General features: G+C 34.9%; 1 protein-coding gene across 3 annotated transcripts in view; it reads left to right on the plus strand.

Annotated features, from left to right (window-relative positions):
* The window catches only part of UBA6 (ubiquitin like modifier activating enzyme 6), a 74,495-nt gene that overhangs the window by 30,240 nt on the left and 27,996 nt on the right, over window positions 1-16,259 (plus strand). For all 3 annotated transcript variants that reach the window (XM_017516555.2, XM_017516557.2, XM_017516556.2), the window contains exons 8-14: window positions 27-149; window positions 2,224-2,347; window positions 6,440-6,543; window positions 7,785-7,847; window positions 8,526-8,602; window positions 9,471-9,537; window positions 15,214-15,357. In XM_017516555.2, coding sequence (XP_017372044.1) covers window positions 27-149; window positions 2,224-2,347; window positions 6,440-6,543; window positions 7,785-7,847; window positions 8,526-8,602; window positions 9,471-9,537; window positions 15,214-15,357 — 702 coding nt within the window. The remainder of the gene's footprint in view (window positions 1-26; window positions 150-2,223; window positions 2,348-6,439; window positions 6,544-7,784; window positions 7,848-8,525; window positions 8,603-9,470; window positions 9,538-15,213; window positions 15,358-16,259) is intronic.

Here is a 16,259-nt window from a genome sequence, read left to right on the forward strand (position 1 = left end):
TTGAACTTGTTTTTGCCATTTTACAGTTTATCAGTGCAGATGTACATGGAATTTGGTCAAGGTTGTTTTGTGATTTCGGTGATGAATTCGAAGTTTTAGATACAACAGGAGAAGAACCAAAAGAAATTTTCATTTCAAACATAACGCAAGTATGATTAATGACTTTAAAAATAAATTTTGTTAAAGTTAATGTGAATGCTGTTTTCAAAAAGGTGGTAGGTATTAGCACAGTATTACAGTGTGCAAAATTTATTTTACAGTGCTTTAAGATAATGAGGGAATATTTAGCTAATTTGTTGACTGCATTATGTTAAAATTGGAATATTAATTGTTAAAAATATTCTAAATTTCCTCTAACAAATAATACATGATAGGGCCAGGCACGGTGGCTCATGCCTACAATCCTAGCACTTTCAGAGGCCGATGGCGGCAGATCACTTGAGCTCAGGAGTTTGAGACCAGCCTGGGCCACATGGTGAAACCTCGTGTCTATCAAAAATACAAAAAATTAGCTGGACTTGGTGGTGTGTACCTGTGGTTCCAGTTACTCAGGAGGCTGAGATGGGTAGATGGCTTAAACCAGAGAGGTGGATGTTGCAGTGAGCCAAGCTCACGCTTCTGCTCTCCAGCCTGGGTGACAGAGTGAGTCCCCATCTCAAAAATTAATAAAAAAAATAACACTTGATACAGCAACATTTGCTTGTCATAAATTTTAATTGTATTCTATGTCACCTCCTATGAGTCATGATTGTGATTCAGTATTTGTTGAACTGTTTATTGTATCAGATAGTGGATGCATTAATGTTGTTAGTCATCTAACCTAACACTCTAAAAAGACATGCTTAATTCATATTAGAGAAAATAATTTCTAATTTGTTATAATTCTAAAGCATTATTTAGAGGATGTAGAAAGTTTTGATTAATCTTCAAATCCAAAAGTCTGAATTTTCTAACCATACTCTTGATCATGCAAAAGTTCAATTTTTTATTCCATAAAAGAACTGCAGAAGTCATTATGATCCCCTTTTAATATCCTTTCACCTAAATAATTTACTTTATTTGTACTCTTTGTAATCAACTTATGTTAAAGTCCAAAAGAAGCCAAAACAAGGGAATGATAATATACTTTAACATATACTATTAGTAATTTGTACTTCTGTCTTTACACTTTATTTTTAAATCCAGTGTAATCTCATGGTGATAGAGACCCAGTACTGTCTCTCTCATGCCTTTTTAAGAAAAAATTATGGCCAGTCACAGTGGCTTTTGCCTGTAATCCCAGCACTTTGGGAGGCCAAGGCAGGCAGATCACAAGGTCAGGAGTTCGAGACCAGCCTGGTCAGCATGGTGAAACCCAGTCTCTACTAAAAATACAAAAAATTAGCCGGGCATAGTGGCATGCGCCTATGGTCCCAGCTACTCGGGAGGCTGAGGCAGGAGAATCACTTGAAACCGGCAGGCAGAGATTGCAATGAGCTGAGATCGAGCCACTGCACTTCAGCCTGGGCAACAAAGCGAGCCTCTGTCTCAAAAAAAAAAAGAAAAATGTATTGAAAAGTCAATTTGTGTATCTTTCTGCTTCCAGAGTGGTTTATTATTCTACCTGAGTTATTCTTTCAGGCATATTAGTGCCTTGCTAACCTTTTGCCTTCTCTAGTTGGTTTTGGTTTGTCCCTGAGATTAACACACAGAATAAATTCCGAAAGATAGTATGGATTCTTATTGCATTGCTATTAATACTATAGGAAATAAGCTGATAAGCTACACAATATTTTTTTAAAGTGTTGTGCAAACTGTAAACTACGATTCCTATCTTTAAAGATTTCTCTCCTTCTTGTTTTTGTTCTTTGATTTTCAATGTTAGGCTTTTATCATTTATGCCTACAGTTTTTTCCAAAGTTTAAAAATATTAGATAACTTGGAATGTTTTTTACAAGTTACAGTAATTTCTGAATCTGTGAAATATTTGATAATTTCTGTGGAATCTTTGACCCATCTCCTACCAAACATAGAATTTATATTTTCAGCATTCATTTAAAAAATAGTAATAATTTAATCTATTATTTTGTGATAGATTTTTAAAGGCTTGCTTTTACTAACAATAATAGCTTGAAATTTTGGTTTTGAGGATTTTATGATAACTTTGTCATTTTTGCTTAACATTTGAATTTGTACAAGAAGAATACATTAACTTCTTTTTTAATAAGTTACTCTTATTTTTAGGCAAATCCTGGCATTGTCACTTGTCTTGAAAATCATCCTCATAAACTTGAGACAGGACAATTCCTAACATTTCGAGAAATTAATGGAATGACAGGTTTAAATGGATCTATACAACAAATAACTGGTAAGTTAATGCATTTTGTTCATTTATACTTATTCAGCATGTGTATAGTTCAGACACTATACTTAGTGTCGGGAACAGAACGTCAACTTACAGAGATATGATCTGAAGCTCTTGGCCTCAAAATACTCAATCCAAGTGAAGACATTGTTAAACAGTGATCATATTGAGAGAATATAGGCATTCTGGGAACTCCAAACTTAACAAGGAAACCTACCCAGTTTTGGGACAGCAGCAGTGGGACAGGGTGTCTTTATTAAAATGTGAAGGTTGCATTGGCTTAGAAAGGTGTTAAAAAGAAATTATTTATTCAGAGACAAACAGAAAAGGCTCAGATGCAAGACAAAACTAAAGGAACTACAAGAACTGTAATACAGCAGGGCTGGCAGGGAGAATTGAACTCAGAAGTTTTAATCTTAAGATATTTAGGAGGAAACTTTATCACATACTATAGGCGAGTGAAGATTTCTTCTATCTGGTTAGTCAACATAGTCACCTAAGGAATGCAAGAAAGGGAGTAGGTTTTGGAGATAAGATAAAGAGTTTAGTTTAGTGCTGTTAAATCAGGTGGCAATGAAATATTTAAATGAAGATGTCTAGATACCGGTTGGATATATGTTCTTGTTCAGTGACTTGAATAAAATGGATGAATGTTGTGACTATAGGCAAGTTTGTTGGTTTGTTGGCAAGAAGTTTAAGGAGTCTTTTTTCATTGGGCTAATGTGAAATCATTACCCAAAGGAAATGAAAGGTGCCAAAACCAGGAGGGAAGTAGACATTCTTAAAAATGGAAGGATGTCAGGCATCATATAGGGCCCATTTGAAGTTGAAGATAATGAATTTATAGCAGCATTAATCTGCATAATTTGTGTTTTTCCTTCAACCTTGTTTAAAATAGTCAAAGACAGGACTAGACAACCCATAACTATATGGCATGCTTACACATATTTAGGGGAAATTGATTCAGTTTTATCTTTAGGGCATTTGAAAATATAATTATGTATTTAGTTTATAGACAGTAAATGGAATTTCTTTTTTTTAAATGATGCAAAATATATCCTCAGGAGAGGGAAAAATCAATTCTTGTTACAAACTGTTTATAGATAAACAACTTTGAAACTATATTTAAGTATTTTTGGTAGCAAAATTATTTGATTTTGTTCCTCAACTACATGTAATTATTTTAAACACAGGTTCAGATAATAGATATTAAAGAATATGTCTGTTTATGAAAATTAATCATTTAGGATTATTATTTGTAAGTTGGGGTCCATGTTTTATAACAAAACTATTTGATTTTGTTTTCCAACTACATCTAGTTCTAAATACAGGTTCAAATCATATATATTAAAGAATATGTCTATTTTATGAAAATTAATCATTTAGGATTACTATTTGTAATTTTGGGGTCCATGTTGTGGTGAATTGTGGTGATGGATCAGATTATGAGGCTGCATGTATGAAGAGGAGCCACTACATGTCAGGAAATAAAGAGAAAGAAAACCTACATTTTGTGTGAATAAGTTTAAATAGAGTGGCTCTTATAAATCTTTTTTTTGCTTAACATTTATAAATTGCTACTTACTGATCTAAAGTAATGGCATGAAAAATGTTGTTTTACTTTTTTTTTTTTTTTTTNGAGATAGCATCTTGCTCTGCTGCCCAGGCTAGAGTGAGTGACATGATCATGGCTCACTGCAGCCTTGACCTCCTGGGCCCATGTGATCCTCCAACTTCAGCCTCCCAAGTAGCTGAGATCACAGGCATGTGCTACCACTCCTGGCTAAGTTTTTTTATTTTTATAGAGACAAGATCTCCCTATGTTGCCCTGCATAGGCTGGTCTGCAATCCAGGGCTCAAGTGATCCTCTCACCTTGGCTGCCCAAAGTGTTAGGATTACAGGCATGAAGATCGAAACAAACCTTATGCCCAGCCAAAAAATATTGTGAAATAGCTCAAATAATACATACTTATTCTAGATATATATGTATATATGTGTATATATGTAAACATGGTTAAAAATGAGTCCTACTTCAGAATTCTTTTCCTCTCCAGAGGTAACAGCAGCTAAGTTTGGTGTTCACTCTGCTGACCATTCTATTTTATATATTTATTATATATACATGTATATATAGTACATATTACATATTATATAGTATATATGCCTATATTATATATTAAGTAAAGAGGGAGGGTTACTTGATTTTTTTAACTTAATTTTTTGAAAAAGCAAATGGTTCAGAAAGTTTTCTGCCCAAACTTGATTTTACCTTTGTAGTTCTCTTCCACTACCACAGGTAACCACTATTCTTAGTTTATAGTGTATTTGTTTGTTTGTTTGTTTTTAACGCAGAAGGAAGCACATTATACATAGTGCTGTCCTTTGCCTTTTTATTAAACAAAATAAATTTGTGATCTTTTTTCATTAGTAATTGGAGAACATCTTTTTTTTTCCTTTAAGCTTTTTATTTATAGCTACTTACTGTGTCATAGTATAGATGTAAATGTTATTAGCCCATGTTTTTTCTTTTTAAGAAATGAGGATCTCACGATGTTACCCAGGTTGGAGTGCAGTGGCTATTCACAGGTGCGTTTTGGCACACTCAGTTTCTTGGGTTCAAGTGATCCTGCTGCCTTGGCCTCCTGAATAACTGGGACTATAGGCACATGAACACTATGCCCAGACAGAGCATAATATTTTCCTGGTTTGGCATTTATCTTTTGATGTTGCTTATGATGAGTTTTTGTCATGCAGTTTTCTTTTTTATGTTTTTATAATCAAATTTTCAATCTTTTGTTTTATGGTTTTTATTTAGAGCGTTACTTAGAAAAGCCTTTCTTACTCCAAGGTTTTAAAGGAATTTTCTCCCATACTTTTATCTAAGAAATTTTTCCTGTCTTTTTTGACATTTAAAACTTTTATCCATTTGCAATAGTATTTTACCAGATATCTTTTTTCTCTAAAAGATTTATTGAATAACCTTATCTTTTCCTTACTGATTGAGGTGCCGCCTTGATTGTGTCCTTTGTGTACTTGGGTATGTTTCTGAATTCTCTAATATATTCCAGTTGTCTGTTCATTAGCCATTACCATATTATATTAATATTTATGATAGGTAATTATTATATAATTGAAGCTTTACGATGTATGTATTTTTTTCATTTTTTTTTTTTTTTTTTTTTTTTTTTTTTTTTTTTTTTTTTTTTTTTTTTTTTTTTTTTTTTTTTTTTTTTTTTTGCAATAGAGTTTTATTCTTGTTGCCCAGGATGGAGTGCAATGCCACGATCTTGGCTCATCGCAACCTCCACCTCCTGGAGTCAAGCAATTCTCCTGCCTCAGACTCCTGAGTAGCTGGGATTACAGGCATGCACCACCACACCCAGCTAATTTTTGTATTTTTAGTAGAGATGGGTTTCTCTATATTGGTCAGATTGGTCTCAAACTCCAGACCTCAGGTGATCCACGTGCCTTGGCCTCCCAAAGTATTGGGATTGTAGGTGTGAGCCACTGTTCCCAGCCTATGAGTACCCCTCATTATTATTTTTCTCTAAGTTTTCTTGGTTATTTTTAAGTCCTGGAGTTAACATTGGAAAAAATACTGTCTAGTTCCCCACCCTCCTTTCAGCTCTTCATTAAAACAAACAAACAAAAAAACCACTACGGTGGAATCTTTTTAATTTTTTAAATTAGAGAGAATTAATAATTTTTTTTTTTTTGTTTTGTTTTGTTTGAGACAGAGTCTCACTCTGTCTTCAGGCTGGACTGCAGTGGCACGATCTTGGCTCACTGCAACCTCTGCTTCCCAGGTTCAAGCTATTCTCCTGCCTCAGCCTCCCAAGTAGCTGGGATTACAGGTGCCTGCCACCACGCCCAACTAATTTTTGTATTTTTAGTAGAGATGGGGTTTCACCATGTTGGCCAGGATGGTCTCAAAATCTTGACCTCATGATCCGCCTGCCTTGGCCTCCCAAAGTGCTGGGATTACGGGTGTGAGCCACCATGCCCAGCTCAGATGTAATATTTTTATGACAATAAGAGTTTAAATTTAAATATCTGTATCCTTTTGTAATGATTAAAAAAAATTTTTTTTCTAGTGATATCGCCATTTTCTTTTAGTATTGGTGACACTACAGAACTGGAACCATATTTACATGGAGGCATAGCTGTCCAAGTTAAGACTCCTAAAATATTTTGCTTTGTAAGTATTTTTTCTGCTTAAAAAACATTTCTTTACAGAAAAAGAAGGCAGAAGAGACAAAGGAATAAAATAACTACTCAGTTAATCAAACAGTTTAAAGGTGGAACAGAATTTTTTTTTTCTTTTTTCATTTGTACCAGCGTCGAGGGAAATGGAATTAATCTAATGAAATAAATGGATAAAATGGATATTAACAAAAAACTTGCACATTTTTTATAGCCAGAATACCATGTACATATAGTTGAAATAAAAAGGTATGGTACTGACTTGAAGTACTGAAAGGAACTATACCTTTGTGAATCATCAAAGAGTTGATCATACTTATTACAATTTACTTTCTAAAACAAGAAATAAAACTAATATATTTTCAAGATTTAGCAAGAGTTGTTTTGCTATATCATTTTCTAAAATGGAATTATTTAAATTATACTTGTTAATCCTGGTTTTTAAATTTAATTTATAAATTTCAAAACAGTGTATATGTTGAGAATGTAAAATAATTTCTAAAAGCTATTGTCATTGAAAGGAATATATAAATACCTGAACAGAGAGAAACTAGACACTACTAGTGTCAAGGAGTTAAGGTATCACCTGCTACTTAAATCCTTGGGCTCCTTCTCAGGATAAGCTAACACATCATTGTTTTTTCTTACAAGTTCTCAAGATTTTAACTTAATTGCCTTTCCTTTTCCAGAACTGTTAACAATGCTAATTGTTTATAAGGTTTTGTTCAAAGTTAGAATAAAACAATAAATTAAAATAGCATATCTAGTCAGATGTGCTTCTGCATATCTCTTTGTGCTTTGTCTCCAATTTTTAATTGGATATGTCTCAATTTTAGATTGGGTGGGTGTTTTGGGGTGGTTTTGGAGGTTTTTGTTTGTTTTGCCTTTGTGTTCTTTACAAAGAACAGAAGATTTTAATCAGTCTTGATAACCTGGTATCAGAAAAATATGGTAGCGTTTAAATTAAAATAATAATTTTTTTAAAACATGCAAATGTTTTTACTAATTGTTCCCAAATTTACTATGTGGAGCTGGTTGTTTTGTTGCATTTAACTTTTTTTTTTTTTTTTAAGTATAGTCAAAAGTCTTGTAGCTAATTTATATTACAGTTAAACATATCAGCTCAGACCTCTGGGAGAGTACCTTAACTTTTATTGCACTGGCATAGAGCAGTACATTTTGTCAAAAAATCACTTATTTACTCTGAAGTAATGACTTTTTTTTTTCTCCTGTCAGGAACCACTGGAGAGGCAGATAAAACACCCAAAATGCCTTATTGTGGATTTTAGCAAACCTGAGGTAAATAAACACTTTGCAGGTTTGAGAGAGGCAGCAGAATCAGAGATGAGAATTAGTGAGTGATTATAAAGTTAAAATGGAATAACCATGTAGATATCTTGCTGTGGGCCTTGTTATATGAGTATAATAGAGGTTATAGTCATATATCTGCAGTTGACTTCCGAGGATTAAAAATGGGAATTTGTATCATAGAAAAATGTTAAAATAATAGGAAAAAGTTTCACTTTTATAATGATTTCCCAATTTTGATAATTAGAAGAAAATTTCAATAACTTGTACGAAGATGATCTTATTAAGAGATTTTCTGAATCATATCCTTTTACATAATACATATTTCTTACCAAAAAAAGCTTTGAGTATGTATATATTCTATTTAAAAAAAAATCAGTGGATGTAATTTTGTAGCAGTAAATGCATTTGTGATAAAGAACTAACAGTTTCCAAATTCATAAGTTTTATTAAGGGAAGGGGATTAGATCATTTACCTTTATGGCCTTGAGTTTAAGTCATTTATCTTCTCTAAGCTTCAGCTTTCTTATTTGTTACGTAGAGTTAATAATAGTATTAAGCTAATGTATTTATTGTGATGGTTAAATAATGTTTTAAAAGTGTTTAGCACAGTACCTAGGACATATAAGCACTCAGTAAATATTGGTCAATTGTTAATATTTTCAATAGGCACCTTTAGAGATTCATACAGCTATGCTTGCCTTGGACCAGTTTCAGGAGAAATACAATCGCAAGCCAAATGTTGGGTAATGTTTTATGTTTAAAAATATCCATTTTCCTTTTTATAAAAGTAGTAATTCAGAAATTATAATTTAAAAAGTAACTATGCCCTTTGTAATTACAATACCAATAGATACGCCAAGCTGTGTAAACATTTATTATGACTCTCTGGTCCTTTTCCTGCTGGGAGTGGAGAAATCAGTTTATAAAAGTGGAATCATACCAAATGTGAATTTTCCCTTTAAAAATTAAAGGTTTTAAAACAAAAAATTTCTGAGAGTTACTGAATTATTAACCCATGGTAATTTTTGTTTTTTAAATTTATACCCTATTAAGTCAGTACCGAGAGTACTGTTGCAGAAGGTTTTTGCTTTTTATATTTGGGATTAAATCTTGGGGTTGGGTATGGTGGCTCGCATCTGTAATCCCAGGACTTTGGGAGGCTGAGGCGGGTGGATCACTTGAGGGCCAGGAGTTCGAGATCAGCCTGGCCAACATGGCAAACTAAAAACACAGAAATTACTGGGCATGGTGACATGCGCCTGTAATTAATCCCAGCTACTTGGGAGGCTAAGACACTGATCACTTGAACCCAGGAGGCAGAGGTTGCAGTAAGCCAAGATTGCACCACTGCACTACAGCCTGAGTGACAGAGCGAGACTCTGTCTCAAAAAAAACAAAAAGACTAAATCTTATTTATATACTGATATGAGTGTGATTTTGAAGTAATGTATTTATAAGCCAGTCATCTTTAAATCAGTAAAACATTTTGTGCTACCTGTTGGCAAAATCCCACACTGTTTTATATATTTCATGAATTTTAATTTTGAGTATGTTCTACTGTTTGTGGCAGTTGAGAAAATTAAAGTTATGTTTTCCTGTTTTGAGTTATAGATGCCAAAAAGATTCAGAAGAACTGTTGAAAATAACAACATCTATAAGTGAAACCTTGGAAGAGAAGGTGAATATTGAAAGTTATGGCTGTCAGAATATTTGTTAATACATAAGTGTGTTATATTAGTATCCCCTTATATCTTCTCTCTACATTAGGATTCTTTTATCCTTCACATCCAGCTTTACTACTCTTTGGCATTAGACAACTTTTCTCACTTTCTTCTGTTTTAGTTTATAAATCTATAAAATAGAGTTAACCTATCTTCATAGGGTTATTGTGAACATTAAATTATTTAATTTTGTAAAGTACTTAGAAATGCCATGTGACATGTAGTAATTACTATTCACTGCTGCTGCTGTTTTATTGTTAGTATTATTATTTATTACTCTGTTGTGGTTTACTTGATTTGTTAACACACTAAAACTTGTATGTTAGCTTTCTTACAAGTCACTTGTTTTATGCACTATACATTCATGTTTCTTTATCACATTTTGCATATCAGATTTAGATTTAAACATGTCACCTAGAAAATGTTTTTTTGTGTTATGATGCCAGTGCCTGCTAGTCAACAGTTTTATTTAAGCAGCTATAAACATGGTGATGTTTGTGCTATTATTTGAAGATTCTATAGTTTTTGTTTTTATTTTATAAAAATGAGAGGGAAGTGTATTAGTCCATTCTCACATTGCTATGAAGAAATACTGAAACTGGGTAATTTATAGAGGAAAGAGGTTTAATTGACTCACAGTTCTGCATGGTTGGGGAGGCCTCAGAAAACTTACAATCATGGCAGGAGAAAAAGTAGAAGCAGACACCTTCTTCACAGGGTGGCAGGACCAAGTGAGTGCAAGCAGGGGAACTGCTAGGTTCTTATAAAAACATAGATCTCTTGAGACTCACTCACTATCACTCACTGATTACCTTCATGTGGCCCTGCCCTTGACATGTGGGGATTATGGGATTACATTTCAAGATGAGATTTTGGGTGGGGACACAGCCAAAATGTATCATTTCACTCTAGTCCCTCCCAAATCTCATGTCCTCACATTTCAGAACACAATCACACCTTTCCAGCAGTCCCCCAAATCTAAGCTCATTCCAGCATGAACCCAGAAGTCCAAGTCCAAAGTCTTATCTGAGGCAAGGCAAGTCCCATTCAGCTAGGAACCTGCAAAATCAGAAGCAAGTTAGTTACTTCCTAGATACCGTGAGGGTACAAGCATTAAATAAATGTTCCCATTCCAATTGGGGGAAGTTGGCCAAAACAAAGAGGCTACAGGCCCCACCCACGTGTGAAATCCAATACGGCAGTCATTAAAACTAAAGGTTCCAAAATGAACTCCTTTGACACCATGTCTCACATCCAGGTCATGCTGATGCAAGAGGTAAGTTCACATGGTCTTGGGCAGCTTCACCCCTGTGGCTATGTAGGCTACAGCTCATCTCCTGGCTGTGTTCATGGGTTGGCATTGAGTGTTGCAGCTTTTCCAGATTAATGTTCCAAGCATTCGTTGGATCTTTCATTCTGGGGTCTGGAGGACTATGGCCTTTACACAGCTCCACTAGGCAGTGCCAATGAGGACTCTCTGTGGGGCCACCAACATCACGTTTTCCTTCTGCACTGTCCTAGCAAGAGGTTCTCCATGAGAGTTCCACCCTTGCAGCAAACTTATACCTGGACATCAAGGTGTTTTCATATATCCTCTTTACACAGCCTTTACACAGCTCCACTAGGCAGTGCCAATGAGGACTCTCTGTGGGGCCACCAACATCACGTTTTCCTTCTCCACTGTCCTAGCAAGAGGTTCTCCATGAGAGTTCCACCCTTGCAGCAAACTTATACCTGGACATCAAGGTGTTTTCATATATCCTCTGAAATCTAGGCAGAGGTTCCCAAACCTGGATTCTTGACTTCTGTGCATCCGCAGGCCCAACACCATGTGTAAGCCACTGAGGATTGGGGCTTGCATCCTCTGAAGCAACAGCCTGAGCTGTACATTGGCTCCTTTTAGTCACAGCTGAGACACAAGGCACCAAATCCCGAGACTGCACAAAGCAGCAAGGCCCTGGGCCCTGTCCACAAAACCGTTTTTTCCTCTTAGTCCTCCAGTCGCTGTGTTGCGAGCAGCTTCCTGGAAGACCTCCAACATGCGCTGGAGGCATTTTCCCTTGTCTTGCTGATTAACATTTGGCTGCTTGTTATTTATGCAAATTTTTGCAGTGGACTTGAATTTCTCCTCAGAAAATGGATTTTTCTTTTCTGTTATATCATCAGGCTCTAAATTTTCCAAACTTTTATGCTCTGTTTCTCTTTTAAACATAAGTTCCAATTCCAAACCATCTTTTTGCCAATGCATAAAACTGAATGCTTTAAAAGCAACCAAGTCACCCCTTGAACACTTTGCTGCATAGGCATTTCTTCTGCCAGATACACTAAATCATCTCTCTCAAGTTCAGAGTTCCATAGGGACTAGGGCAGAAGCAAAATGCTGCCAGTCTCTTTGCTAAAGTATAACAAGAGTCACCTTTATATACTAGTTCCCAGCAAGTTCCTCATCTCTTTCTGAGACCACCTCAGCCTAGACTTCATCATCCATATCACTATCAGCATTTTGGCCAAAACTATTAAGTTCCAAACTTTCCCACATCTTTCTATCTTCTTATGATAGAAGATAGAAACTATTTCAGCCTCTTTGTTCCCATTCCAAGGTCACTTCCACACTTTACTGCACAAAGTATAGATCAAAGTTAATTTTTTGTATATGAATGTCCAGTTATTCTAGCCCATTAGTTGAAAGGGCTATTCTTTATTGAAATTTCATGGCATCTTTGTCAACAATTTTTTGACCATACATGTATAGGTCTATTTCTGTACTCTATTGTCTTCACAGTGTTTCTGTCCTTTTGCCAGCTCCATCCTGTCTTTATTTCTTTTACTGTGGCTTTTATATTAAGTCTTGAAATCAGGTTTAGTCTGTTTCTCAAAAAGAGCTCAGAATTGTGGTATTCCCTGAGTTTTTATATGTTTCATATTTTTTCTGTAGCTTTCATACTTGAAAGCTAGCTTGGCTAAGTGTAAAATTCTGGGCTCCTACTTTGTTCACTAGTATCTTGCTTTAGATTTTGTTGTTGAAAAATAAGATGCCAGCCTAACTTTTGTAGTCTTACAAGTAATCTGGTCTTCTTGCTTTAAGACCCTGTTTGTTTCATCTTCATCTTCATCTAATAGTTTTACCAGGTTATATCTCAGAGTTTATTATTTACTAAAGTTTCCCACATACACCGTAAGCTCATTTTGATATGTGGATTCAGATGTTGTTTTATTTAATTATTACTTTCCTTTTCTGGAAGGGTAGAATAGATCATTTCTGTTCTTAGTCCTGATTTAAGGTGTTTTTTTTTTTCCCCCATATTGCCAAGTGCTTTTTAAGAATGTATAATTTATTCACTTGAATTACCTTTGACTTTTAGTTAGTTGTGTGGGTATAGATTTTCAGTAGCTGAAATGTTTTGATTCTAGTTTTCTGTTTTCTTCTTACATTAGCTTTGTATAGTAGAGTCATTTTTGTGCTTTCTTTTTGGACAGGGTAAGGGTTTTAGGTACTTTTTAGAGTCCTAGTTTTGTAGCACTTTCTTCTCTTAGAATACTGAAAAGGAGCTTTTAATGGAGGACTATTTTGTGGTGGAGAGATTTGAGTGTGTTTTGTAGGTCTCTTTGATTTTTACCAAATCCTTACCATCTCTCTCTTTAGCATTCTCTCTCAAAGGATGTCTCCCCTCTTTTGTTTACATCTTGCTCTCCCAGTATGACATTGTTTGAAGGCTGTGACGCCAGTTTTATATCTCTCGTCAGTATTTTCTGTACTTAGTGTGGGACTTTCTTTTTCGTAGGACTGTGCTTTGTTACCATTAGACCTTTTACTCTCTTCTGTGATCTCTTCATATTTTCTCCTCTCTGTCCAAGATTGTAGCATTGTGAAATCCAGAGATAGCTCTGTTGGAGTTTGCAATCTGTCTTTCTACTTACAAATAATTTGAAATTTATAATATTCTGTTTTCTAGTAATACTGAAGCCCTGTTGGTGTTTTATTTCTCTTCTTGTGCTTATGCATGTGTTTTGGAGATTATGTGGGGAAATTTAGATACATGCTGCTGTTGTTATCCTAGGATAACCAAAAATTCCCCAAATTTAAATGTTTGTTTACTAAAAAAATAAAGAATCCTGGGAGGCTGCATAACCTAATGGTGAGAATAAACCTATAAAGTTGAACTTTTTGGATCCAAATCCTGGCTTCCCCATTTACTAGCTATAAAATCTTGAATAAGTTACTTAATTTTTCAGTGTTTCAGTTTTCTTGTATAATAGAAATTATATTTATAAGGATTACTTTGAAGATTATGTAAGGACTTGATACACAACCTGGTATGGTAAGCACTCATTTATACTGTTATTATCATTCTTATCGTTATTTTAATGTTATCACCACCAATATCTGCATTAAAAAACTGCAGAATTTAAATTGTAATTGATCTTGGTTGAGGTTAGTGCTCAATAGTTGTAAATAATGAGATATAGGAAATTGAAATGGAGGCGTGGATGAGTGAGTAAGTAGTAACCATTTTGTATCACAAATATTTTTCAAAGTGTAGTAAAAACTCTTCTTTTTCCCCTCCTACATGTATAAGAACTGTTCTTTTACATAGGATTTCAGAAGATAAATTAGGCCAACTTGAAGTTTAGGGTTAAAATTAAGATTACTGATGTTTAAAGAATAGGAAGAGAAAGAGAAAACAGAGCTCATGAAAAGATCTTTATCATGTATAAGAAATTATGCTAAAATGATAGATCGAAAATTCAGTTTTCCACTATTTCCTTTAAAATATTCTATTTTAAGAAACATAACTTTTAGTGTAATTGAAAACATTAGCCCTAACAATGTATTGTGTCGTTATTCAGTGCAGTTTTTATTTTTTTATTTTTATTTTTTTTTTGAGACGGAGTTTCAATCTTGTTACCCAGGCTGGAGTGCAATGGTGCGATCTCGGCTCACCGCAACCTCCGCCTCCTGGGTTCAAGCAATTCTCCTGCCTCAGCCTCCCGAGTAACTGGGACTACAGGCACGCATTACCATGCCCAGCTGATTTTTTGTATTTTTAGTAGAGACGGGGTTTCACCATGTTGACCAGGATGGTCTCGATCTCTTGACCTCGTGATCCACCCGCCTCGGCCTCCCAAAGCGCTGGGATTACAGGCTTGAGCCACCGCGCCCGGCCCCAGTGCAGTTTTTATTTACAACCTCCAACACAAACTGATAGCTTATCATTTTTAAGATCATTTTATTTTCATTTATCTTAGTTTAGGATTTTCTCAGAGTAGTTTTTATTAACAAACTTTTTTTAAAAAAAAATCTATTTATTTCTAAATAATGCCTGACTGGCATCACAGAACTGTTCTTTGACAAAAAATATAAATGGCAGATATTTGAGTTAATTATAAATGATGCCCTAGAGTGATGTATAGAGTCCAAAAACAAAAATGGGCAGGCAGTAGTAAAGGAAGACACTACTTAAGGTAACATGCAAATGAGTCTGTTTTCATGAAATTGTGACTTTTTAGAGCTATTAAGTAGGGGAATTGAATAGCTTTTTTCGAAGTTCTAATTCTAACATTTAGTCATTAAAATTTTAAGTGTACTGTGTAAATGCTGTTAATATTATTATCTTTTATGGCTTTTGTTTTAGCCTGATGTAAATGCTGACATTGTGCATTGGCTCTCTTGGACTGCTCAAGGCTTTTTATCCCCACTTGCTGCAGCAGTAGGAGGCGTTGCCAGCCAAGAAGTATTGAAAGCTGTGACAGGAAAATTTTCTCCTTTGTGCCAGTGGGTTAGTTCTGTTTTTAAGGTCGATTTCTTTACTCATGAAATGAATGTGTTATGTATTACAATGTAGTATTAATATATTAGAAAAGCAACCCTAAAATACTTTTTGATGCATGAAAAAAGTGCAAGCAGTGTGCCTCCAACACTTGATTCTGTGATTGAAATTAACAGGATGATATTTTAGGGCTATTGAGATAAACCTGAATTTGCCTTCTCAGATGTATTTCCCTTAGTTGTGATAGTAAAGGAATGAATGTCCTATCCTTATCGGTAATTATTCTCCAGTACCATAAGCTTAGCATTCTCAGGCTCTCAATACTCTTGAATTTGTTCCATGGAATCTTTTATGATCATGAATCTTCAGGTTCCCTTTCTAGGTGTAAACTTACAAAAGTGGAGAACATGGGAATGGTACAGGTTTTAGATTTGCATGCGGTATGAACAACACAAGATGGAATAAAAACCCCCATTTATTTTACCTGAAGAAATAATTGGCAGAAGGTGTGAAAAGATACTGCCTACAGGCCCTTTCTCTGTTGAAATACCGTAAATGTTTTAAATATAACATTTATCATTTTTTTATGTTTTGAAAGGTACTCACATAATGCTATTTTGCTGCTGAATTCTTTATGTTAACACAGAATACAAGTGCATTACGAAAAGTCTGCTTTAAAGATAACTGTTAGGCAGAGCACAGTGGCTCAGGCTTGTAATCCCAGCACTTTGGGAGGCTGAAGCTGGTGGATCATGAGGTCAGGAGATTGAGACCATCCTGGCTAACACAGTGAAACTCCATTTCTACTAAAAATACAAAGAATTAGCCGGGTGTGGTGGCACACGCCTTTAATCCCAGCTACTTGGGATGCTGAGGCAGGATAATCCCTTAAACCCAGGAGGCAGAGGTTG

The sequence above is a fragment of the Cebus imitator genome, unplaced genomic scaffold (genome assembly GCF_001604975.1).
Source record: "Cebus imitator isolate Cc_AM_T3 unplaced genomic scaffold, Cebus_imitator-1.0 Scaffold594, whole genome shotgun sequence".
Classification (NCBI taxonomy): Eukaryota; Metazoa; Chordata; class Mammalia; order Primates; family Cebidae; genus Cebus; species Cebus imitator.